General features: G+C 38.6%; 1 protein-coding gene across 8 annotated transcripts in view; it reads right to left on the bottom strand.

Annotated features, from left to right (window-relative positions):
- The window catches only part of ABCC9 (ATP binding cassette subfamily C member 9), a 73,299-nt gene extending 52,091 nt beyond the window's left edge, over positions 1-21,208 (bottom strand). For 4 of the 8 annotated variants that reach the window (XM_042835079.1, XM_042835086.1, XM_042835080.1 and 1 more), the window contains exons 1-7: positions 21,059-21,208; positions 13,772-13,937; positions 11,297-11,438; positions 10,796-10,917; positions 9,571-9,737; positions 7,950-8,192; positions 2,093-2,287 (exon numbers count right to left, since the gene is read on the bottom strand). In XM_042835079.1, the coding sequence (XP_042691013.1) occupies positions 2,093-2,287; positions 7,950-8,192; positions 9,571-9,737; positions 10,796-10,917; positions 11,297-11,438; positions 13,772-13,916 (1,014 nt within the window). In that variant the 5' untranslated portion in view covers positions 13,917-13,937; positions 21,059-21,208. Of the gene's footprint in view, positions 1-2,092; positions 2,288-7,949; positions 8,193-9,570; positions 9,738-10,795; positions 10,918-11,296; positions 11,439-13,771; positions 13,938-15,416; positions 15,491-19,653; positions 19,694-21,058 lie in introns of all 8 variants that reach the window. The other 4 variants (XM_042835081.1, XM_042835082.1, XM_042835083.1 and 1 more) reach the window with 4 other exon arrangements.
- Positions 21,209-23,135: the final 1,927 nt, after the last annotated feature.

The raw sequence follows: 23,135 nt of genomic DNA, 5'->3' as shown, positions 1-23,135 counted from the left end.
CTATCCTATCCTATCCTATCCTATCCTATCCTATCCTATCCTATCCTATCCTATCCTATCCTATCCTATCCTATCCTACCCCATCCCATCCCATCCCATCCCATCCCATCCCATCCTGTCATCTTAATCTCATTCTACTCTCCTCCATCTATCAAAGACAACCAATGGCTGGGTAGTCTGGGTCTGGGATGAACCCATCATATGGCTTGCAGGGAATTGTTTTCCATCCCTATCTGCTGTGATAATCAAGCCATAAAACTTCCAAAGCAGTATAAGCAGTCAAACATTGGTAAACACCTAATGAGCCAAAAACACTTCAAAAGTGCCAAAGTCTAAAGTATCTAAATCCTGCTGGAATAACAGGACAGGGTTCCTTCATCAGCTAAAGAATCCTGGAAATGAGGGTTGCTTCAGTATATACATATACAATCGCTCTTAATATCCTGGGTCATCTAACTTTCCCATGAGTTTATAGCAGGGATAACAGTAACAAACTAAATTTTGTGGCCACCTTTATCAATGTAAATAGAGTTACAAGGAATTAAGGGGGAATAACCGTAAAATTAAATTCATTTGAATTAGTTGAAGCTAGAGAGAATTTAAAGAGAGACTCATAATGACAAGAACAACCAAGGGAAAGTTTATCAAAATATGCAAATTGAAAGCAAATGTATTCTGAAATGTATCCAAGAGAAATAGTGACTATCTGTCACAAAGCCAGAATGTTGAAGTGCTTTCAAGTTTTCCACTTTATTTTAATCTTCCCTTTAGCCAGTGTTGATTAAAACATTTAAAAATAAAACACTTCAATGAAGAGTGCAAAATGAAAAGGTGCAAATTTCTAAATTTGAGATCCAGAAATGAAAATTTTCAAGCAAAACTATCTTGTACGCTCAACATTAAAAAAAAAAAAAAAAAAAAAAAAAAAAAAAAAAGATAACAAAATTCTATAACAAGGCAACTAAAACTCCAAAACTCTATTTTTGAGGCAAAAGACATACTTTGCTATTTGATTCTGTGGCTCAGATCCAACATGTTGAGGCTCAAATATGATAAAGAGCTTTTTTCGATAAGCTGTGTTATTAAACTCTATGTTGTCAGCACAATGGCTGAAAGTCTAAAGCCCAACTCAGAGTATCAGTCAAAAAAATGAATGTTGGGAACAAGCAGCCAAGGAGAAGATGTTTGGATAGTGATGGCAGTGAAGTGCTCTATCTGAAAGGGAAAATTTTATTCCATTACATACCTATCCACTCATTCAAATATAATTCAAATAAACATTTACTGTATAAAGTGTATGGGTATATTTTCATATCAGAAGAAAGAGAAAAATTTCCTCCCTGTGTCTTGTCTACTGTCACTTTGTAAAATAATTTTGCATTTATCTTTTCACTAGTTTTCAACAAATTCTAGTTCTTATGATAGAAAATGTTCTGTATCAGAGGCTTTTTCAGTTGTCTGATAGACTACCTCTGCAAATACAAGTCTCAGTGAAGCTTGAATGTGCATCTCTAGATTCAAGGAGTTCACTGAATAATCAACTTTTGCATGCCCAATGCATTTAATCATAGCAACAAGCAGTGCAATCAGTCACAGAGAGCGAATACTCTCTGTGTATCTCGGATCCCAGATGAAAACAAGGTTACATCTTGCTCAAACCTGTCAGTGAATGACAAATGGATAGAGGGACAGAAATTAGGCAGAACCCACAGATTCCTCTTTTCTGGATCCATCACTGGTGAGCTACCAGCAGGTGTCCTGCCTGAAATGAGGAGGCACAGCTGAGAAGAGATTCATAAAAGCTATTACTTATCCTTGGAAGTTCAGAACTGACTTCATGAAGAGCCAGCTCTTCCAACTGAGGGAAGCCTGCCTCGTCTCTGTTGCACTACTTGTGTTGCATTCATGATGAACACTTTCACTACTTAGGTCTTCAACTTGATGGTCTCTAACAAAATAATAATTTGCTTGAAAGAAATAATGAAAATTACAATGATGATCATAGATATTTGGGCACACACAGTATTAAATATCTGATATGAATCAAGAACAAACACTAAACAAAATCTTTCAATTAATGTTGTAAAGTTACCTTATCTGTTGCATTTGTGCCATAGGTTGTGTTCTGGAAGCCTTGAACAATGCCAGAAATGCACAAAGGCCCAGCAAAACCCAGCAAGTCAGCCAAGTAACGGAAGGTGCTGCTAAGAAGAATTGGTCGTCCAAAAGCACTGTACATCGCCAACCATATCGAGGGACGTCGATTGGGCTGATCTGCTACTTTTTTCTGGAAAACAGAGAAACAGGTTGACAGTGCATCAACAACAGGCTTCCCTGGCAATATGCAACAATTTCCATTTCATTGCTGCCTGAATGCCTAAACGTTTCCTGCATGTTTGTAAGGGCAGAGGAAGCAGCAAATGTGATGTTGGCATTGGCAGATTTCAGACACCCTTCACAGCAAATCCAAACTCTGCCTCCTCTTGTTAAGTGTGGTTTCTCCCCTCTAAATCCTAACACTTTTCTGAACACAAGAATGTGAATACAGATTAAGCATACTGCCATGTAGATGCTGCTCTATGTCACATGCACGCTCCGGAAAGGGTCTGACATTTCAAGTCCTTACTCTTATGGATAATCTTTACTTTCACAGTAGATGTGAAACCACTTCATTCAGTAAAGGCTTCTGGTATGAGAAAAAGATTGAAGGAAGAAACATGGAGAGATAGCTATGAGAATATAGTTTAATATAATTTATCTGGATTTTTCTCTTACATGCCTTCTAGGAAGACACAGTTCAGCTCATAGCTAATTACTGGGCTCAAGAAGGTAAAAGTAATGAACTGTACTGGGAGATGAGATTAAATCATCTAATGGTCCTTCTGGGCCTTCAGTTCTGTGAATCTGTGCATTATCTTCACCCATGCACTGGAACACCAACCAATGCATATCTCTGAACTCGGTCAGAGGGGTGCTGGTTTTGTCAAGGTCCTTTTAATCTAAAGAAGAAAGAGTTTTACTTAACAGATCCATGGTCTGCAGAGTGGTTTCCTGTGCCTCAGGCAACAGCTTTTGACACAGTAAAAAATCATCTGTCAGTTTTCAAGTAGCACAGATGCCTGCAAGTTATAACTGAAGCCAAGCCCTCTTGAGTGTTCACAGAGACATTTTAAGTATAGGTCAGTAATAACAAGCCCCTGACCCAACACATTATCCAACAAAAGGCAAACATGTATGTGCCCTGCCTGGCTACTCCCTGTCCTGTTTTCTCTTTTCACAGTTCTTCCTTTTATGACACTTCAATAGTGAGATACAATATGCACATGGTGCCAAAAATGTACAGATGTATGGGAGGGCCAGATAACTGCTTCCTGGTTTCTAGAGATTAGACCAGGCTGGTCATAACCAGCATAATGGCAAGAAGCACAGTATAGGGAAATAGCCAGCACAGGGACAAACTGTTAACAGGTTGTTTCCATGTTCATCATTTCATAGAAGTGATTTTTTTCTCATCTGTAGGCGAGAAGAAGAGATGGCATAGAAATGCTATGGGTTATTCAGTACCTTATTATTAAAGGTTATTAAAAGACCTTGTTTTAAAGTTATTTTGTCACTTGAAGATAAAACAAACAGATTAAAAACAAATACAGGTAGAATCAGACAGACTCTCATTGAAATAATTTAGAACTAGGAGCTAGCATGCAACTCCCTGCTTTTAAGATCAAAGTACTGACAGAGAGGTCTGGTTTGAAAGAGTGTTACACATGCTCTGCCCTACAGCATGCCAACGTTCCTGTTGCTGGGACCAAACCTGACTGCATTGGTAGGTGCTGGATACTCCTGCATACAAGCGCTCCTGAGCGTCCCTCCATCTGGTTGGAAAAAAATTGTAAATCTTTTCTTTCCTTGACATATTGACACTTACATTTGTGAAATCATTCCCTAGGCCTTCAAATAATTTTCTTTAAAGAAAAGATGTTTGTTATTAACAGGAAGATAGAAACATCGTAAGATTTGAATGCTATGAGTGGGTTTTCAGGCTGTTAATTCCATTGTTTAACACTGTTGTTTCTTCTTTGCTTAACCAGGAATTTAACATAGCTGAAGTATCTGAAGTGAAGAGGGGAGAAAGAAGAGTGGATTTTTTTCCCAGTGGTGAAAAATTTTGCAGCATTTTCCTCTAGTGGGCTTGCAGTGTACTACGTTATGTGGTGCAAATCTGGGATGCACGCATCAATATGCAATTTGAAACATCTAGACCACTTGAAGAGAAACCCAAAAACACCATGAAGTGACAGCAGAAATCAAGAATTTTTTCAGCATTAGGATGATGTGTAATACTTTGATCCAAAACTTTGGCTGTAGGAATTTACTTTCATATCTCTAAGACTTCTTTACATACTCAATCAAATTAAAAAAATCTTCATCTTGAGCCAAAATGTCCTTTAATATATTGGGAACTGTGAACATGTATTAAAGAGAGTATATGAATTTAAGGTCATGGGTGTAACTCTATGCGTATGACACACACAACAGCTTACTCTGCAAAAGCAACCTCCCTATCCACAATTAGAATTTTTACAGTGCACTTAGAAAGATGAGATAAAAATACTGTAAGATTAGGTGTTTCAATTTCTATGGTAGGTTATCTAAAAAAGCAAGGAAATGCAGTATGTTCATCTTTTATTTCTGATGGCAGAATAAATGGAAAGGAAAGCCAATTCTAATGCATATTTTGGCAATATGTTGTTTATGAAAAATCTCAAACAGCATATTTAAGTAAGCTTGATTACCAAGAAAACACGTTTTAAATGTCATTTTATAGTATCTTTCAATCTCAAAGGACATATATGACGTTGTCTTACAATATGCTGTGTACGTTGCCAGGCACAAACTACTCACAAGACCAGTAACAAATGACCTGTGTCTTATTGTAGGAGCTGGAATGCCTTCTGCTGTAGCAACTACCAGATTAATAGACAATTAGAATGTTGATCTCCAATTATTTACCTTTCAATATGTTACTTTATATTACGTTATAACATTACTATTAAATTATTAAAACAAAATTATCTGACTTTAAGATTCTATAAACAATAATTCAGCATGAATGTGCTTTGAAAAAAGATTTCAAAAAAAATCCTACTGCCAGCAAAGGAAAAAAGAGTAGGTTCCACTCAGTGTTTGGTCCCTGTGCTTGGGACACAGGTTAGGGGAAACAGTGATTTTGAGAAGCAGTCATCAAAATTTAACCCGAATTCCCTGATTTTTTTTATTTTTTTATTTTTTTATTTTTTTTTTGGTAGAGTACCTGGTTTCAATTTTCATTTCAGGCAGAAGGTTTAGGAAAAAGCCTTAAAAGCAACACACTTCATGTGAGCTGTCTCAATGGTATTTTACAGTACAGAACATCCATGTTAATGTTCAGTGTCTTTTATCAAGGTGTGATAAAAGGGGATTGGAAAGGAACATCCTTCATCCCGCATGGCCAAGGAGTGCAGCTGAGATAAGCTCTCTGGAGGCACAGGCAGGAGTAAACCAACTTAATCCAGAGGATCTGGGGGGCTCTCTGCCCCAGCTGTGGAAGATCAGGGTAAAATACACCCTGGCAGCAGAGACAGTGACAAAGGATCTCTTCCAGACTACAATCACGCTTCACCCTGAAGAATTTAACTAATTCTGTGGCTGTTTTCTAACCCAGCCATGCACAAAAACAACATTGCATTTGTTTTAGTCTTTCAGTTTACTTCAACATTATCAGTAAAATATCCATTTACTTCAGGGTTACTGCCTGTTTTAGAATATTGTCACAAATGGAGGTTATGGTAATCTTGAGATATTATGCAGGTTAACAGGAAGAAAAGAAATCTGATCTCAGCCAGTTTTTGCAAATGTAGGTGCATGTTACCATGGGTAAAATATTGCAACTATCCATATGTGCATGACATGCATTCAGTGAAGCTAAACAGTGAATGCACATGAGCAACAACAGAGTTCACTTGCCTTTTGGCATCTGAGCCACATACTTACGCATGCACATGCTGTATCTGCAGATGTAAATGAGATACAGACAAGTGCTTGCACTCAGTCATGCACATTTGTCATAAAGAAAGGCACAGAGTCTCTAGTTCTAAGGGGTAAGTAGGTGCCTAAGCCTCACTGGCCTCTTTAAGTAAGATATGGTCACCAAATTCTGCTTTGAGGATCTGGCCTAAGAGATGCATTTCTCCTTTGGTGTGAAAAGCTCAATTCCAATGACTTAGTAGATTTCTGCTTTAAGCAGAAGGGTCTTGGACTCTCTAATAATAAATACATCGGCATGCAAAGCAGCCTCAGTCTATTTAGAACATAAATAATTGCATTAATTAGGGCTTCATTTCAGAAGGCATGGAAAAGAGTCTGCAGCTCCACCAGCTACCAGGTGGAAAGAGCTGCTCTTGCCGTACTCTTCTTGCATTGCTATTCTGAACTGTTTACTGCTTAATAAGTCTATCTACCTGGTGTGCACAAGAAAGGGATTTACATGCCTTAATCTTATGTGCTATATTTCCAAAGTGGCTTCTGACTGCTCGTATCCTTTCTGTTTATGCTCAAGAACTGACAAGTATGTACAAATCAGGGAGACAGGCTCCACAAATGAAATTTCACAGTTTTGCCTAAACGTATGCAGAACTTTCTCTGGAAACATCTCCTCTACTGAGTCAGAAGGTAAACAAAAACCAGCTTTGTTTTTCTTACTGTGTCTGGCTGGGATGGAGTTCATTTCCTCACAGCAGCTTTCATGATGCTGTCTTTTGGATCTGTAACTAAAGTCGGCTGGTAAGACACCAAACTGTTGCTGAGCCATGTTTACATCCCACCAAGGACTCCCCTTTTCCTATTCTGTCACCAGTGAGGCTAGGGGCGCACAAGACCTTGAGAAGAAGACATAGCAAGGACAGCTGACCCCAACTGACCAAAGGGGTATCCCATGCCATATCATGTTGTGCTTGGCAATAAAAGCTTAGGCAAAGAAGAAGAAAGGAGGGATATTTGTCATTATAGTGTTTGTCTTCCCAAGTAACCTTCACACGTGCTGAGACTGTGCTTATCAGAAAGTAGCTACACATCTAACTGCTGGTGAGAAGTAGCAATGAACTCTGTACTGTTTTTCTTGCTCACACAGCACTGATTCAGTTCTTAGGTTGCCTTTATTTTGACTCACCAGTTTTTAGCTTGTGCTCTTGTGCTTCTCTCCCCTGTTCCACCAAGAGAAGAGTGGGCAAGCAGCTGGGTGAGTGCTTAGCTGTTTCCTGGGGCCAATCCACCTGCTTCTCTTGGTATGTGTTTTTGAAATGAGGGTAGAATTACTGGAAAGAGAATTACTGTAACGCTTGCCTATGCCCAAAGATTTCTCTGTTGAAACACCACTGTCTAAAGAAGGAAGGATTTGCTTCCCTTCCAGTGTGCATCTCAGAGGAAACATCACAACTAAGCCCTTACCTAATATGGACATGTTTGTCCATAAGTTTGTACCCTCCTGCAAATGCAAAGGACAAGAATTACTTTAATGTGCAATATTTATAAGACAGGATTTCTGAAGAAAAAGTTGAGATGAGTGTTTCCAATTGAAACTATGGAAAAGTAGGACATTTTCTAGTTTAAAATGCTGTCTTGAATCTCTAAGATTTAAACAAAGCTTTTATTTTTAAAATGAAAGCTAGCAAGTGACCATTCTGTTATGGTTTTGGTTTCTAGTTGCTCTCAATTTGGCAACTCTTTCCTGCTGTAAATTCACTTAAAATCCAACAGTAACTATGGCACTGGAACTTCCTATGACAAATTTCACCTTGGAACAAACAGTCCTAAGTCAAAAATTCCTAAAACTAGGATTTCATCGAAGCAGAAGAAATTCAAAGTGACACCACAGTTTTAAAGGCTAAAGTAGTGACATGGACATCTTCGGTTACCTTTTGTTCCTCGTATGCTTCTTTGAGACAAACATAATTTGTCAGTGCTCTCATTGCAATTGGAAGCTTCCCAATTGCCTTCAGGTCCACAGGTTTCTTGTGAGCAGATATAATAAGTGTATTCATCCACCAGTAAGTTGCTTTTGAGAGCAAATTGACAAATGGCTGAAGAAACCTCACTCCGAGATCTTGTAGATCCTCTGGTGGCTTCACTTTCTGAGGGTTCATGAAAAATACATACCTCTGGAGAGAAGAAAATGGACAGCATGTTTTCAGAAAATATCTTATTATAGGAAATTCTAAGTATGTATAATAATATAACAGCAGTGTCAAATTTGTATTTGGAGGTAATAATACACTGAATTTAGGTAAGAATTTGCTTTTAAACATGAGTATTTCCATTCTGATAATGTAACTGTTAAGAAATCAACAACTGTGGGATGTGGACACTGCTTTTTAGCTTACCAAGTACCATCTATCTCTGCATAACAACAACAAAGAATTCTTGGGATATATTTTTATTTGCAGTGGGCAAAACATATGCTTGCTTATGCCTTCACTGCATATGTAGTTTAACTGCATTAATCATAGAATCGCTCAGGTTGGAAAAGACCTTAAAGATCATTGAGTCCAACCACAGCCTAACCATACAACCCTAACTCTAACAACCCTCCACTAAATCATGTTCCTGAGCACCACATCCAAACGGTTTTTAAACACATTCAGCGATGGTGACTCAACCACCTCCCTGGGGAGCCTATTCCACTGCTTAACAACTCTTTCTGTAAAGGAGTGTTTCCTAATATCCAACCTAAACTTACCCTGGTGCAACTTGAGGCCATTTCCCCTCGTCCTGTCACCAGTGAGAAGAGACCAACCCTGCCCTCGCTGTAAGCACCTTTCAGGTATTGGAAGAGAGCAGTAAGGTCTCCCCTCAGCCTCCTTTTCCCTAGACTGAACAGCCCAATTCCTTCAGTCACTCCTCATAGGGCATATTACCCAAGCCCTTCACAAGCCTTGTTGCCCTTCTTTGGACCTGATCCAGCACTTTAATGTCCTTTCTGAACTGAGGTGCCCAAAATTGAACACAATACTTGAGGTGGGGCCTCACCTCACCTCACCTCACCTCACCTCACCTCACCTCACCTCACCTCACCTCACCTCACCTCACCTCACCTCTTAACATAGAGTGTAGATTACACAATTTCCCACACATATTGTATTGGTGCTATAGATTCACAAATGCATATGTGTATCTATCTACACAAATACATATGCACTGTCTGTATGCATATACATGCCCAGACTAGGGCCTAAATTGAGGATACATATTTTAAAGAGATGTCACATCTATAGAATTCATAGAATCATTGAATTATGGAATTGCTCAGGTAAAGACCTTAAAGATCATCAAGTCCAACCGCAACCTAACTATATTACCCTAACTCTAATAACCCACAGCTAAATCGTGTCCCTGAGCATTGCATCCATTAACTAGACATTCACAGTGACACCAAACTTGGACCTAAACTTGATGAGAGACAGTTACTGGGGCTAATGACATCTTCATCTCCCAGGATCTGTAGATATTTATTCAGATATGGATCAAGAAACCACATACCCTAACTCGAATAACGTTGATCTCCACAGCCATCAGCAGCCCGTAGAGAACCACCATAATTCCAGTGATGCAGAAACGCAGCTGAGAAAAAGGCACACCGTCCTGGCAGTATCTGACTAGCTTGATAGTTTTGGTGACAAAGGCCATTATCCAATAAAGAAAGAGAGCTGTAAAACACATGCACATGCATCATTATAAATACATATTTCAGCTGTGTTGCAGCTCTCTCAAGCAGAAATATTCCATAGCTTAATTCAATGCAAACATGGCAACCATCTGTATCACAAGCCTGCAGGATGGCCCAGGCTGATGTCGGATGAAGTCAGGAATACAGAATGGAGAGATTTGTATTCCACTTTCTTTTTCCAAGTCATGGTTTTCTTTCCTGGGTTGCCATCTTTCAAAAGCATCCACAACTGTGGATCTTCACACAATTACAAAAGTCCACTGAAGACAATCTGATAGGAAACTTTACTATTAAAATGAAGTAAATGTCACTTAATGTGACAAATATCATATTGCCTTTTTGAAAAAGTAGGATTCATCACAGGTGTGCACTTGGAAACATGCTTATTTTGAAAGAATCCATGTAGTTTAATTACATCCTGCACTCTGGTTTGTATGACTGGTTCAGGCTGTTGAGTTATAAGTAATTTGGCAGTATATTCCCATGAAACATTATACTGCAAAGTCTAGTCAAATTCATCTGACCATCTCTTGACCGAGATAGACATCAAGATAGCTGTGTTTCTTGAAGATAAACCTTATCTCCAGATCCCCACTGCTGTTTGGGTAGAGTAAGGGGTGGTATTAATAATTAGACTGGAAAATCTTGGAGTCAACTGCAAAGGATGCTGAGAAAAAAACAGCAATCTTCACAGGATGTCTTCTGAACAGATTACTATTTCAAGAAGTCCTTCCAAATATCTATTTTGAATGAATACAAATCTTGGACATAAAATAATGAGCAGTGTTTAAAAAATACCCCAAAGCTCATGCTAGAAATACAATAGGCTCACTGTGTTCTCCCTTCTGTGATCATTTTTAAAAGTAGTTTTCAATGTGTACGTAATAAAAGGCAAAATAACTCCTACAGTAATACAAGTTCTATGAACAGAAAATTATCCTCACCCTTTTAATATTCTCCTGCATTTTATCATCCCTTTCAATCTAAGCCGGCAAAACTACTGTTTTTGTAAAAGAACATAATCAGACTTGGACTTACCTAACAGTAACTTTGGAAAGTTAGATGTTTCAATGTTATGGTAATAGACTATGGATACAGTGGCAGCCACAAATCCCATTATGGCTGGTAGAAAGAGATGGAGATGTCGAGATTTCATTTGTCTGAAATTAGAAAAGACATAAATTAGTGACTTCAGTTACATTGTAACATTGTAACATTCCTAGGTGTTCTGCTAATGTAACTAAGATGACAAATATGACTTTACTAGTGACAAAAAGATGGGTTTTTTTTCCAAGTGAATGCATTAACTTCTGTCAATATTTACTAGCTGCTTTATATTGACAGAAGAATAATGAAGTGATAAGAACAATCAGTTCAATGTCCAATTAAAATCTAGGATTCTGAAATGGTGCTCCATCCTTTTTGGGGGAAAAAAAAGGACAAAAACTCTCTACATCTTACTTGCAAGCATATCACATGATAAGAGAGTACACTGACAAATTCAGTTAGCCTGGCTATCCCCCTGTTACTGTCACTTACGTATCAGAAACTATGCCCTCTGCTATTTCACACACATGTACGAACAGGAGAGTGAATGTCAGAATCCATCGCAGATTATGCCCAGGGAAGTGCAGCCATGTATTGTGGTGAATCTGGACTTTGGAGCTTTGGCTTCCCCAGCCTGGAAAATAACAGTAGTAGAGGAGGAAGGTTATCATACAGCCAGCCAGAGATGTAGTTATTTGTTCCCTTCTCTAAGCCATAGGTTATGCTTCATAGTCTAGAATTAGCACGGAAGAGCTACGAGACCATGGAGAGAGGCTGTTGTTATTACCCAGGCATGATCCATGATTGTCTGAGTTGCCAGGTAGCCCCTAATAACTTAGATCTAACTTTGTAGGCTACAGGACAAAAGAATTCCTAAAATAGAAATCAAAGGGAAGAGGCCCCTAGCCAAGAACAAAGGTGAGAAAGACAATAAAAACCTCTCAGTTACACCCTCACACAATAGAGGCTGGCATGGAAGGTTCAGGTTGGACATTAGGAATAATTTCGTCTCAGAAAGAGTGGTGAGGCATTGGAACAGGCTGCTGAGGGACGTGGTGGAAGATGTGGCACTGGGGGACATGGTTAATGGGCATGGTGGGGATGGATTAATGGTTGGGCTGGATGATCTTAGAGGTCTTTTCCAACCTGAATGATTCTACAATTCTACAACTGAAATGATGGTGTTTTCATTTTTTTTTTCTTTCCATTTTGCATATTCTAATCTCCCAGTAGATCATCAGAATTCAGCTGGTTTAATCAATGGATTAATTTTGAAGCTTATTTCAGATTCATCACCTCAAAGATCAACTATGCACTTCAGACGAGATTGTCTCTGAAGCCAGCACCCTGATTACAAGCAGAACTCCAAGAACTGTGCTATTGCTGGGAAGAGATGAGGGCTGAGGAGAGGTTAGCATGTCAAGGCCTGTCCTGCGTGTTTCTCTGTAAGGCAACTTGTCTTCTGTCCCTTCTCATCCTGCTATAGATCTGTCCTGAACCACTTAGCCTAAATGCTTTGGCCTGTACGTATCCCTCTTGCTGTAAGGCAAATTCTATAACTAACTGGTGGACTTACTGAAGCATGGAGATGGACCCCAAAGTAGCTAATTTAGGGAATTAAAGAAACAAAACAAAACAAAACAAAAAAATAGTGAGCATCAGTATTTCAGTAACTGCATGACTGAGTTTAAAATTCAGGATGTGATTTTGTTACACAAAGATCACAGAATTCTAGAATGATTTGGGTTGGAAGAGACCATAAAGATGACCTAGTTCCAAATCCCCTCCCTTAGGGGAAAGACAGTGTCTCCTAATGCCTACATTCTCATCAGGAGACTCAGAAACATAAACAAGAATTCATGCTCATTAGTTCTTGGAAATAGTTTATCACTGTTTAATCCTTATTTAACACATAAAGTACTGCAGGAACAAAATTTTCAGTCTTCCTTCTGTTTATCTCAAACACTCTCTATAAGAGTTCAAAGATTTTCCTATACTAATAAGACTTTCTTTGACCTTACTCCTATCTTTGTATCTTCCAAGCTGCTTTTAATTTTATTTCCTTCTGCCCTCTTAAGGCTCTCTCCAACAGCTATTTATCCTGACAATCATGGTACAAAATAGAAGAAAAATAATTGTATACATACATACGTTCCATGTAATTTAAGATACCGTGCTTTTTTTCCTACAACTAATAGACAATAGAGTAAATTCTTAGTGGCCACTTCAATGCTACTTCAATCTTAGTTGGGTAATATCTGCAAAAATATTAGAAGAACTTGATACAAGTTGATTACATGGAATGATGTTTGACAGCCCTGAAAAATTTTTAAACTGCGTTTATTTCATCACTGCATATACGTAGGATAAAGAGACAACGGTGGAGAAAAAATGTAATTAGAGTCCTAGTTTAGACAGTTTTTTACGAGAGTATATAAACTTGAGCTCTTACAATACCTTAAATTATTTGAGAGAGATTTATCTTTTCTTATTTCCATTCCCATGGAAAAGATCATCTCCTTTGCTCTCCCTTTGTTACCAAATGTTGGCAAAAGAAAGAGCTATTCCTGCTTCTCCTAGCCTTTGATCCAAGACATTCTCTGAAATTTGCATAACTTCAAGGGAATTCTGACTCACTGTCCTCAGTCTTCTAGCATCCAGTAATAGCAAAGATTGCAAGTTGCTACTTTCAAATCTGAAGAAAGCTTTCCCAGAAAGAAGTTTCAAAGCATTTGGAACTGATTTCTCTGGATCCCATTGATCTTCCTATGTTGTTTACTTCTAAAATGCAGGTAATCTGTGTTAAGCCATTCTTTCTTTTCTTAGAATAAGTAAATACAAAGCACCTAATAGCTTGCACCAGAGGCCTCCAATCACAAGTAAATATTTTAAATGAGTAACAAGTAAATGAGTTTAAATACATGTTCAAGTGCTTGTAGGATCGCATGGCTCCATTGAATAACTCACCAATGAACAAAATTGGAAAGGTGATAAAAAGCAAGAAGACGTGGGGAACCAAGTTGAGAGCATCCACAAAGCAGACATTTCTAAGGACACCAGCAGTGATGTTGTATGCTGAAGCATTGTCATTACCACAAAATGAGAGCCTCATTGCTTCCAGAAGGTCTGCCTACTGAAAAAAAAAAAAAGAGAGAGTGTAAGAGATGTGTTGAAGTACGAGCTGGCTACCAAGACTGCTAGCATTTCTTTTAGCTTTACATGAAATAAATAAAATGAAGAGATACATGTGGAGCACATCGAACACCTGACAGAGAATAATTTAGTTGTATTTTGAAATTGTTTTGTGACCTGATCATGTATAAATGCATGAAAATGAAGGCTGTGCTTTTATCAAATATATTAAATGAGTACATATTCACTAAATATACCTTTCAGTGTCTTCTAGTGTTATATGAACAAGTGTTAGGCTGAAACAAGGGAGTTTGGAAATAACTATTTCCAATTGTATTAAGAAAACTCAAATTCACATTAGTTGAATCCTGTGTGTCACTGCTACCTTGGTAAGCCAACACTCTGTGTAATTCTGTTTGTATAATTTGTTGGATGACATTTTCACTGTAGCTTGAATCTTTGATATCTGTGATTTGGTAGCTTTGGATTCACTAACATTTTACATTTTTGTACCATCTCATAGAACAAGAATGGTCACATAGACTACTCATTCCAGATAAAGTGCCAAGCTCTTAAAGTGAGTTGTACTGAAGATTGCATAGGCAGTAAATCAGCATTTGTGCTTGATCCTGCAAATCCTAATGCATGTGCTTAGTCTCAGCTAAGCGAAGCTCTGGCTCTCATAATTTCTTATGAGAGTATCTTTGGAATTAAAGATAAACTCACACATTCATACTTATGCAGTGTGGGCCACAGCATGATCTAGAGTTATGGCCAGCTTCTGGGTTTTTCATCTGTGCATTATTCTTGTATTCATTCTTCTTTATAAGAAGATCAAATCAAAATGTTTTCTTTGTGGTTTATTTTCCCCAAACTTCCAGTTAGCAATATAGTGCTGTAGAATATGTTTTGTAAATTTATTTTCTTACACGTTTTTCCAGAGTTACATACTAAATGGAAAAAATGTCTTTAATTCAGCAAAGCATATTGTATACTTTCGTGAACACATCTTTCTGTAATAATATGGGCATCTGATTTGTGGAATCAGAACAATACATGCAAAAAATATACAATACAGTTTTTCAAAAAAAGTTAGTTCAATGGGGAAAAGTGTTTTCCTTATTTCCTCAAATAGTTCAGATTAGTTTTATGAGCTTACTTGTTCAAAAAAGACAAGCATAGAAAGGCAAGTATAAACTGCTAAATTACTCTCTTAGAGAGAACACAAACATAAAATCTTCAAAAAAAATATGGAGTTCAAAGAGCCACTGCTAAGCCCCATTTTTTACTTTAAATAGCTTTTTGCTCGGTCCAAAAAGCATAATTCATGCTGAAACACATCAGTGGAACTTCTAAAGTTAGTCTCATTGGGAAGAAGGTGATGAATACAGCCCCTTTTCCAAATACATTAGTGATTCGTGGAGCATAACTCCAGGTTACATGGTGGACATGGTCTGCAGAAGTGGATACATGTACTTACTGTGGTGCAAGAGCTGATGGACAACTCATTCAATTTCAGTGGAACAAAATTTGACAGATAATGTGCCCCATTCCCTAGAATGAATAGCATGATATGACCACTATCAATCTGTCATTATATTTTAATATAAAATAAATTCAAAATAGTAAAAGATGTAAATAATGCAAAGTAGGCATTATGTTAACATAAATTCTTTCTGAACAGGCTGAGGAGTTATTGAAAGAATTCGGAACTTAGAATATTTCAAAGAGATTATTTGTTTTTAATTTGTAAAAGCTTGACATGTCTCCTTTAAGAGTGTCATAATGGCAATGATAATCTCTTGAAAATCAGATGTGTTGTTTCCTCAGTTTTATTGAAGGTCAGAAGTACAAGGGAGTTCTGCTGGGAATTTTCCTCCCTTTCCCACAAATAGGGCTCTTTTCTGAGACAGCATAGATGCTATTGGTCTAGTGGCTGGATTGATACTGAAAAGCAGGGGGGATCCTGGGCTCCATCAAACACTGAATCACTGACTTCCATTGTAGTTTTTGGCTTAGAGTCAAAAATAAATCTAGGAGAAAGGATCAAAACTGTGTCTAAGAGAAATTAATGGAAACTGTTGTTTTTTTCCATTTTTCTGGAAGGGAAATGGATCATTGACCACTTGGAGAGTGATCTCTCTTAGCTTGGAGAGCACTTAACCACCAATCTGTAGAAGTTTCACCTCACACCTCAAGTGGTAGTCCCTAGAAGTTATCAAGAAAGATTCATAGCACCTTTGTTGAGCCCAGTTTTGGAATAAAGTAAATTTGACAATATAGTGCCTTAAAAAAAAACACTGCCCTTTATGCCCTTTAGAGGTGAGAATCTGATCCAATCAATGATATCAACATAAAAAGACAGTGCCCATCATACTGGTGATTACTTTCAAGGGTATGTATAAGCAGCACACATCCAGTGACCACCTTTATTAATGTCTCCCTGGTTTAAAATCTATTAAAGCACTCCTGACAGTGTTGTGATAAAGTGTTGACCCAATACAGCTTGCAATTTCATCTCATAAAATATTTCTTCATCTTCATAAAATGCTTGTCAGGTCCAACTTCCCTTTTTAGCAGGACCCACTTCAGGACATCTCTAGTGCCATATGGCAGTGTTAGGGAGCAGAAGAGATAAGAACTGTAGGAAAGATTAATATTCCTGTGATCCTTCCTTCCTTCCTGCCTTCCTGCCTTCCTGCCTTCCTGCCTTCCTGCCTTCCTGCCTTCCTGCCTTCCTTCCTGCCTTCCTTCCTGCCTTCCTGCCTTCCTGCCTTCCTTCCTTCCTGCCTTCCTTCCTTCCTTCCTGGAGATACATGTTCTTCCACTCAGAAAATTGAGACTGGAAAGAAAGACCACTGAGAAGATCTTGACAGCATATCACCAAGAAAAGGCTCTAATCTCTTCTGTTCTGTAATACCATAAGATTTCTTTTCACAAAATGGAAATTTGAAATGGAAGAACATCAGATTTAGCAATATCATAAAAATTTTCACTTTTGCCTACTGCTGAATCTCATCAGAATGATGGAATAATAGAATGGCTTGGGTTGGAATGGACATCAAAGCCCACCCAGTTCTAACCTCCTGCTGTGGGCAAGGCTGTTACTCACCAGGTCAGGCTGCCCAGGGCTCCATCCAGCTTGGCCTTGAATACCTCCAGGGATGGGGCATCCACAGCTTCTCTGGGCAGCCTCTGCCTGAGCCTCAACCTCTGAGTAAAGAATTTCCTCCTAACATTTCAGCTAAACCTCCCCTCTTTTAGTTTAAAGCTATTCCCCCTCTCCTATCACTATTAGACCATGTAAAAGATTGGTCCCCCTCCTGCTTGTAAGATCCCTTCAGGTAATGGAAGGCTGGAATGAAGTCTCTTTGGAGCCTTCTCAAAAACTACAGCTAGATTTAGAAAAGAAAATGGAACATGATTGACACTTGATCAAATTCAGATTCTTAGTAATAGTTTAGGCTTCTCTTCCATTGGCTTTAGTAAGACCATGTCAAAGTTCTGTCATAAAAATTCCTGTATAGAGGTGAATGGATGTATATTGCCTATATGAGGAAGTGCTGTTTGCTTCACTTGGTGCAAAGCATCATGCAATTACATAATTAAATTAACTGAAGACTTTTTATATATGGAAACAGACTTTTCACACTACAGAGCATATGAGGGAGAGATCAAAGAGGGAAAGCTAGGATGCAGAGGTGATGGAGTGATTTGAAGAGATTTATGTTGCAAGGAGAAGTACAGAGAAAAGCAGGGGTTGTTGCAACTCTCCAGAAGGTAATCACCTTCCCCAGGAGCAGTTTCCCTTCTACACCCGCCTGTCAACTCTTCCTTGGTGATGCTGGAAGCAGCACTGAACTTCTCTTACAGGAGCTCTAACCAGATGAATTAAGTAGCAAAGCCAGGTGCTTATCACCTCAGGAGCAGCTCTAGGCAGCTGCCTGCTATGCTGAGCTCCACACAGTACAATGGGGAGCCATGCAAATACTAACTCTCAGAATTAACTGACTACTATCAGCTAGATACTGTTTCCTAGATAAGAAGCCTTGCTGCAAGCGTGAGATGAGATCAGAGCAGAGCTGTGGCAGTTGCCATAGTTCAATTTCAGTGCTACCTAAGTCAAGACAAACCTGGGGACCTATAAGTCACAGCAAAAGGCCCCACTGGCTCCTTAGCAAATCTTTACCTGTGTTTCTCAAAGGAAGGGGCTGCCACTGGAAAGCACATAACCCTTGTCTTCCCATACAGATTACCAAGAGCCTTTTTCTAAGCCTGTGCCCAGTTTGTAATGTTTGGAGCTGTAGGCTTATTTACAGGCAGACAGCTTTGTCTGTTGATCAACAATGGTTGCACTAAGTTAATCCTGACAGCCACTTTAAAACAACAAAACAAATGACCCAAACTTGACTATATAGGAAGGGACAGATTGTTTTGAAATTTGTTGGCCATCTGAAGTGATTGACCACTATTTCTCATCAGGTTGCACTAGCTTTTCAGCGTATCTGCTGAGATCCTTGTACGCACATTTCAGAAGAAAAAATACTCATAGCTATTACCAAAAAAAAAAAAAAAAAAAAAAAAAAAAAAAGGATTTCCCTGCTTCTCTTTCTATTAAGCACTGTAGGCCATCAAATTGTGCTAAGCTGATTGTGCCAAAGTGAGTAAGTATATCGCTCCCTATTTATTTCACTACTTCACTGCTAATTATAGAAGGAATGTTATACTTCATAATAATGTTGCCAAGCATGCTAGGTTTAACCTAGCATTTCAATCAGGGGGAATGCATTAGGGTGATAAAGATCTTCTGATAACAAGTGCATGCTCTCTCAGGGTACCAGCTTCATTCAGCACCCCCATAAGGTGGCCAAATGTCAGGTAATTTTTATTTTTTTTAATCTCTTGTACACTGGAGGATTTTGTTCTTCAAAATTAATGACAAATCACTCACTTTAACCTCAATCTTTACAAACACTAGAACTAGTAACAAATTATCAGGGGTGGTTTTTCTTTCTCCCCTTAAAAACAGCCTTTGTTGAGCAGCCAGCTGCAAGTTAAAGTACAAAGCAGAACATTGTAGAGGAGAGAAATGGAAAGAACAGTCAGGAGGATGGGTCCATGATGGTGCCAGCGCACAGAGAGTCTCAGCTCTCCTTGACATCATTTGGGAATCTGATTCCCTTTTGGTTTAATTTAATGGGGATGTGAACTATCTGAACAGCAGCTCACCCTGCAATGAAATAGCTAAAAAAACTTATGCCCTTTAAGCATTTACATTTTCATCCCAAGATCTTCACCACTGGCAAACTGAGATTTTCTGGTTGTGGGTTAAGGTGTACAGACATTTTCATAATATAGTAAACAGAAATAGGTACCAAAGAGTTTCAGGAACAAAAAGCATTTTGGGAAGAAAAAAATAGGACAAAGTATTAAGCATGAATGTGATGTAGCATTTAGCCTAAACACTTACAAATCTAATTTTAACAAACTTAAACATGGAATTCTTAAGGCATAGAGTTAAATCCTGAGATACATTTTACCTAAGCTATAGAAAAGAATACAATGGGAAAGTGGCAGATAATGTAAATTTTCATAAAAACAATAAGAACATCCTCACTGAGTGCAAAACTGCAAGAATTCTAGTTAAATATATTTTAATTATCTTAGGGTCTTTTAAATTGGGCTTAAAGCCTTCATATTCAAGAGTTTTCTCTTACCTGGATTATCACTCTGTTCTGCACGCTCTGCAAGATACAACTGAAAAGGAAAGAGCATAAATACAGTCCTCAGGTGGACCTTAGTTGGGGGAAATATGAAACTTTTGAAAAGTTTTTGTTTCAGTATTTCTGCTGTCTGTATTAAAAAATAAAAAATAAATAAAAAAAATCAATAGCTGCACTTCCCGATTAAAATACATCAGCTTACAGAGCATACTCGGGTCTCAGTTCATAATTTTTTTTTTGGTTTTACTTATAATGTGCATTATATGCCCACATATGCCACATATGCATATATACAAGTATACATATATACATGGGTATGTGTACACATAGAGATGCAGAACGGAGAAAGTACTCAGAGTTTTGCAAAAGTAGTTGGTTCTTAATTTCTGAATAATGGAGTCTTCACCAAAGCAAGCTTTTTTCTTTCCTTCCTGAATACAGAGAAAACTTTACCAAAGTTCAAATGACGAAGTTCTGTGAGCCCTATGGAAGGCCTACTGCCTTGCCACAGATTTTAGGCTAGTGCTCTGAATCTTTCCCTTGCCTGGTATAAATCTATTGGCTTTTTTTTCCTACCTCCCTAAAAGCACCTGATCTAATGGAACCTGTAAATTATAAATAATGATTATTTGCAAAGAGTAGCACTAAAGCAATGGCAAAAAAATGCTGTTCATTAAAAATCTTTTATCCCAAATGGTCCAGCACAAAATATTGTTTTCTTTTTCATTTCTGTTTCAGCTGTGACCATCTGCCCTAGATAGACCCTGCCTCCTCACTAAGCACTGTCCCGGTTACCTTGGGCCTTAAGGTGACAAATTACTTCAGATGCTTTTCAGCATTTGCATCGCTCTCTGGCATACACCAGCAGCATGATCCAAACCTCACTAAAACTAATGCAAGGAATCTCATTGACTTCAGCAGGTTTTGGATCAGGCCCCAAACGCAGAGAAAATCCCATCAGCAAAACGGCTAAACGCGGTACTGACTCTGAAAAGCATCGCACACCAAAATCAGCAGCGCTCTCACGCATCCAAAACATTTATTTTTCTTTTTTCTTAAGCTCCTTAAGGCAATTCAATTTCACGCATTGACGTGCTATGCTGCCGGCTGCAAAACCTATGACTCCACATGCTAAGACAGGACGGTTTAAAAAAAGAAACAGAACCATGAGCAGAGCGGCAAAGAAAACATCAGCGGTAGGGGACTGGAAAGCCTGAGAATGCCTGAGAATGGAAAAGGAAAAGGAAAACAGATCTGAGTCGTAATCCCAGGAAAGAACGAGGAGCAGCCCTGTCCCACAGATATAAAGGAGGAGGAGGAGGCAGTTAGTGGGGACGACGGGGGGGTCACTGCATGCCCCGCTCGCCTGCTGGCTGTTAGAGCAAACTCTGCAGCTTACCTTTGCAAACACAAAACCAAAATACCAACCCCAATTTTCACTCGGTTGTGCTATGTGATCAATATCATCCCGGCGGCAGGATTTTCCTCCACTTAGCGAAGCAGCTCCAAGCCCTGGAGTGAATTATTTTTAGGCTGGTGATGGGGAGATCAGCTGCTGCCTCCTATCGAGTTTCCAAAGCGCACAAACTCCGCTCGTCTTTCTCACACGCCGAAAAGGGGCAGGAAGCTGGGAAGAGACAGGCAAGCAAGAAGCACCAATTTTTCGCCTCCTGCAGCCGCAGTCCCCTGGGATCTCTTCTGCTTGCTTTTGTTTTCATTTTTACAAACTGGAGTGGTAAGAATCCAAGAGGCTGCACTGCAATGCACAAGCTATGGCCAGATGGGTATCCTAACGTAATTGACTTGGACAAGGTAGTCTAACTTTTGGCAGGCATGGGAGCTTCAGCTTTTGAGGGTTTTTTTGAATTTGGCTTAGTTAATTTGAATTTGACAACATAATTATATATATTGTCCATCATCTTGAGCGGAAGCGAAAGCATATATCTACTCAGATATTTCATGCACCCTAGATTCCTCCATACTCTTCACCTTAAAATCTGTTTACTAATCACAGTGAAAAGAGTAATTGAGGCACTGGACAGCTTTTTATTTTGAAATAGGTTATTTTTTAAACTTGAAAAAAAAGGCAAAACAAGTTCTGTGCTTATTCCAGGGATAAAATCTTCCACACAATTGCCCTTATTTACAATTTTGGCAGGACTGAAAGCTGCTACTTTGAACAAAGGCTGCTCTGAAAGTAATACCTCCCATTTTTTTATGTTGGCCCATGACATCACTGTATCTTAGCAGTAGCAACAGTGACCGTGGGTCACCTCCACTGGTCAGATTTTTACGAGGACATACAGCTCTTGGTTGCTGGTGAAAATGCACAGCTAATAGTGGAGACTACGTTGCAAAATAGGGTTTTGTAGCTGATAATTTGCTCTATCAAATAGTGTTATTGTGCCCTTTGTATATGTTATAATTTCTATGGAAATAAAGACAAGGCACTGCTTTCAGAGTAACCAACATATATGTTTCTTTATTAAAAAATCCCAAATGATTTCTAAACATTCCTTTGTTTAAAGATCTCTAAGTTGCCTACATGCAGCAGGCTGGTTTGTCATCTATTTTCTTACAGTGCCATTGAACCAAGATATGACAGGGTGCAGGAGTTCCATCTCTATCATTTCGTGCTACCAAGTCATAAAGCTTGAGGCCAAAAATGGCAAAGGTGTTTGAGTCAGATCTGAGATCTGCTGGCAGCTCAGAACGTTTGAGAGCATGGTGGTTCAGATGCTGAGCGGCAAACCTGGAGTTCTCTGGGGCAATTTGCTCAGACCCAGCAGGACCCATCAAAATCACTGAAGAGCAAATGATTTCCAGTGGATTGTGATCACATGTTTTCATTCTGTGAAAGGTATTTCAGAAAACTCTGAGCTGAAAATGTAGGGGATGGACAAATCCGTCCTTGTAGGGGAATCCATCCCAACCTTGGCAAATGCAGTCTTTCCTTTTTCTATGGTTTTCATTATTGTTTGTTTTCCTTTTGACTGTAGGGACACAAAACAGGAGACTTCAGATCTGAAGAAAATTGATGCCTTTTGATAGTTTCCATTGACTTGACATATCAATACATAATACACTGAGCAACTGAGACAATTTTCAGTCATCCTACATAGCAATTAATATGTTTTACTTGCTTTTCAGGTTTCTTGCTAAGTTTTCTTCCCTCTCATGTATGAACATTCCATGCTTTAGGAGGAACAATCTGAGTTCTGTTATAAATCCATGTTTCATTAGAAGAGTTTTGTAATAAAATCTTTAACACATCTTGCCGCATTTTTGAAAACAGGTATAATTTCATACCCAAGTGAGTGAAATTTATGATCAGACCTTTATTTACCAAAACACGAAAATCTTATTCACTCATTTCCATCAAATTGTTTAAAAAGGAAGGAAAACAAAACAAAAAAAAGAAAAATAAAGAAAAATAAAGATAGCAGCTGCCTGCATGAATAATTATGCTGTTTTCT

This window comes from Centrocercus urophasianus, unplaced genomic scaffold (assembly GCF_019232065.1).
Source record: "Centrocercus urophasianus isolate 14NV4802_14NV808 unplaced genomic scaffold, USGS_Curo_1.0 seq_5, whole genome shotgun sequence".
Taxonomy (NCBI): domain Eukaryota; kingdom Metazoa; phylum Chordata; class Aves; order Galliformes; family Phasianidae; genus Centrocercus; species Centrocercus urophasianus.
Note: the sequence above shows the minus strand (reverse complement) of the source record. Positions and strands in the feature narration are given on the sequence as shown.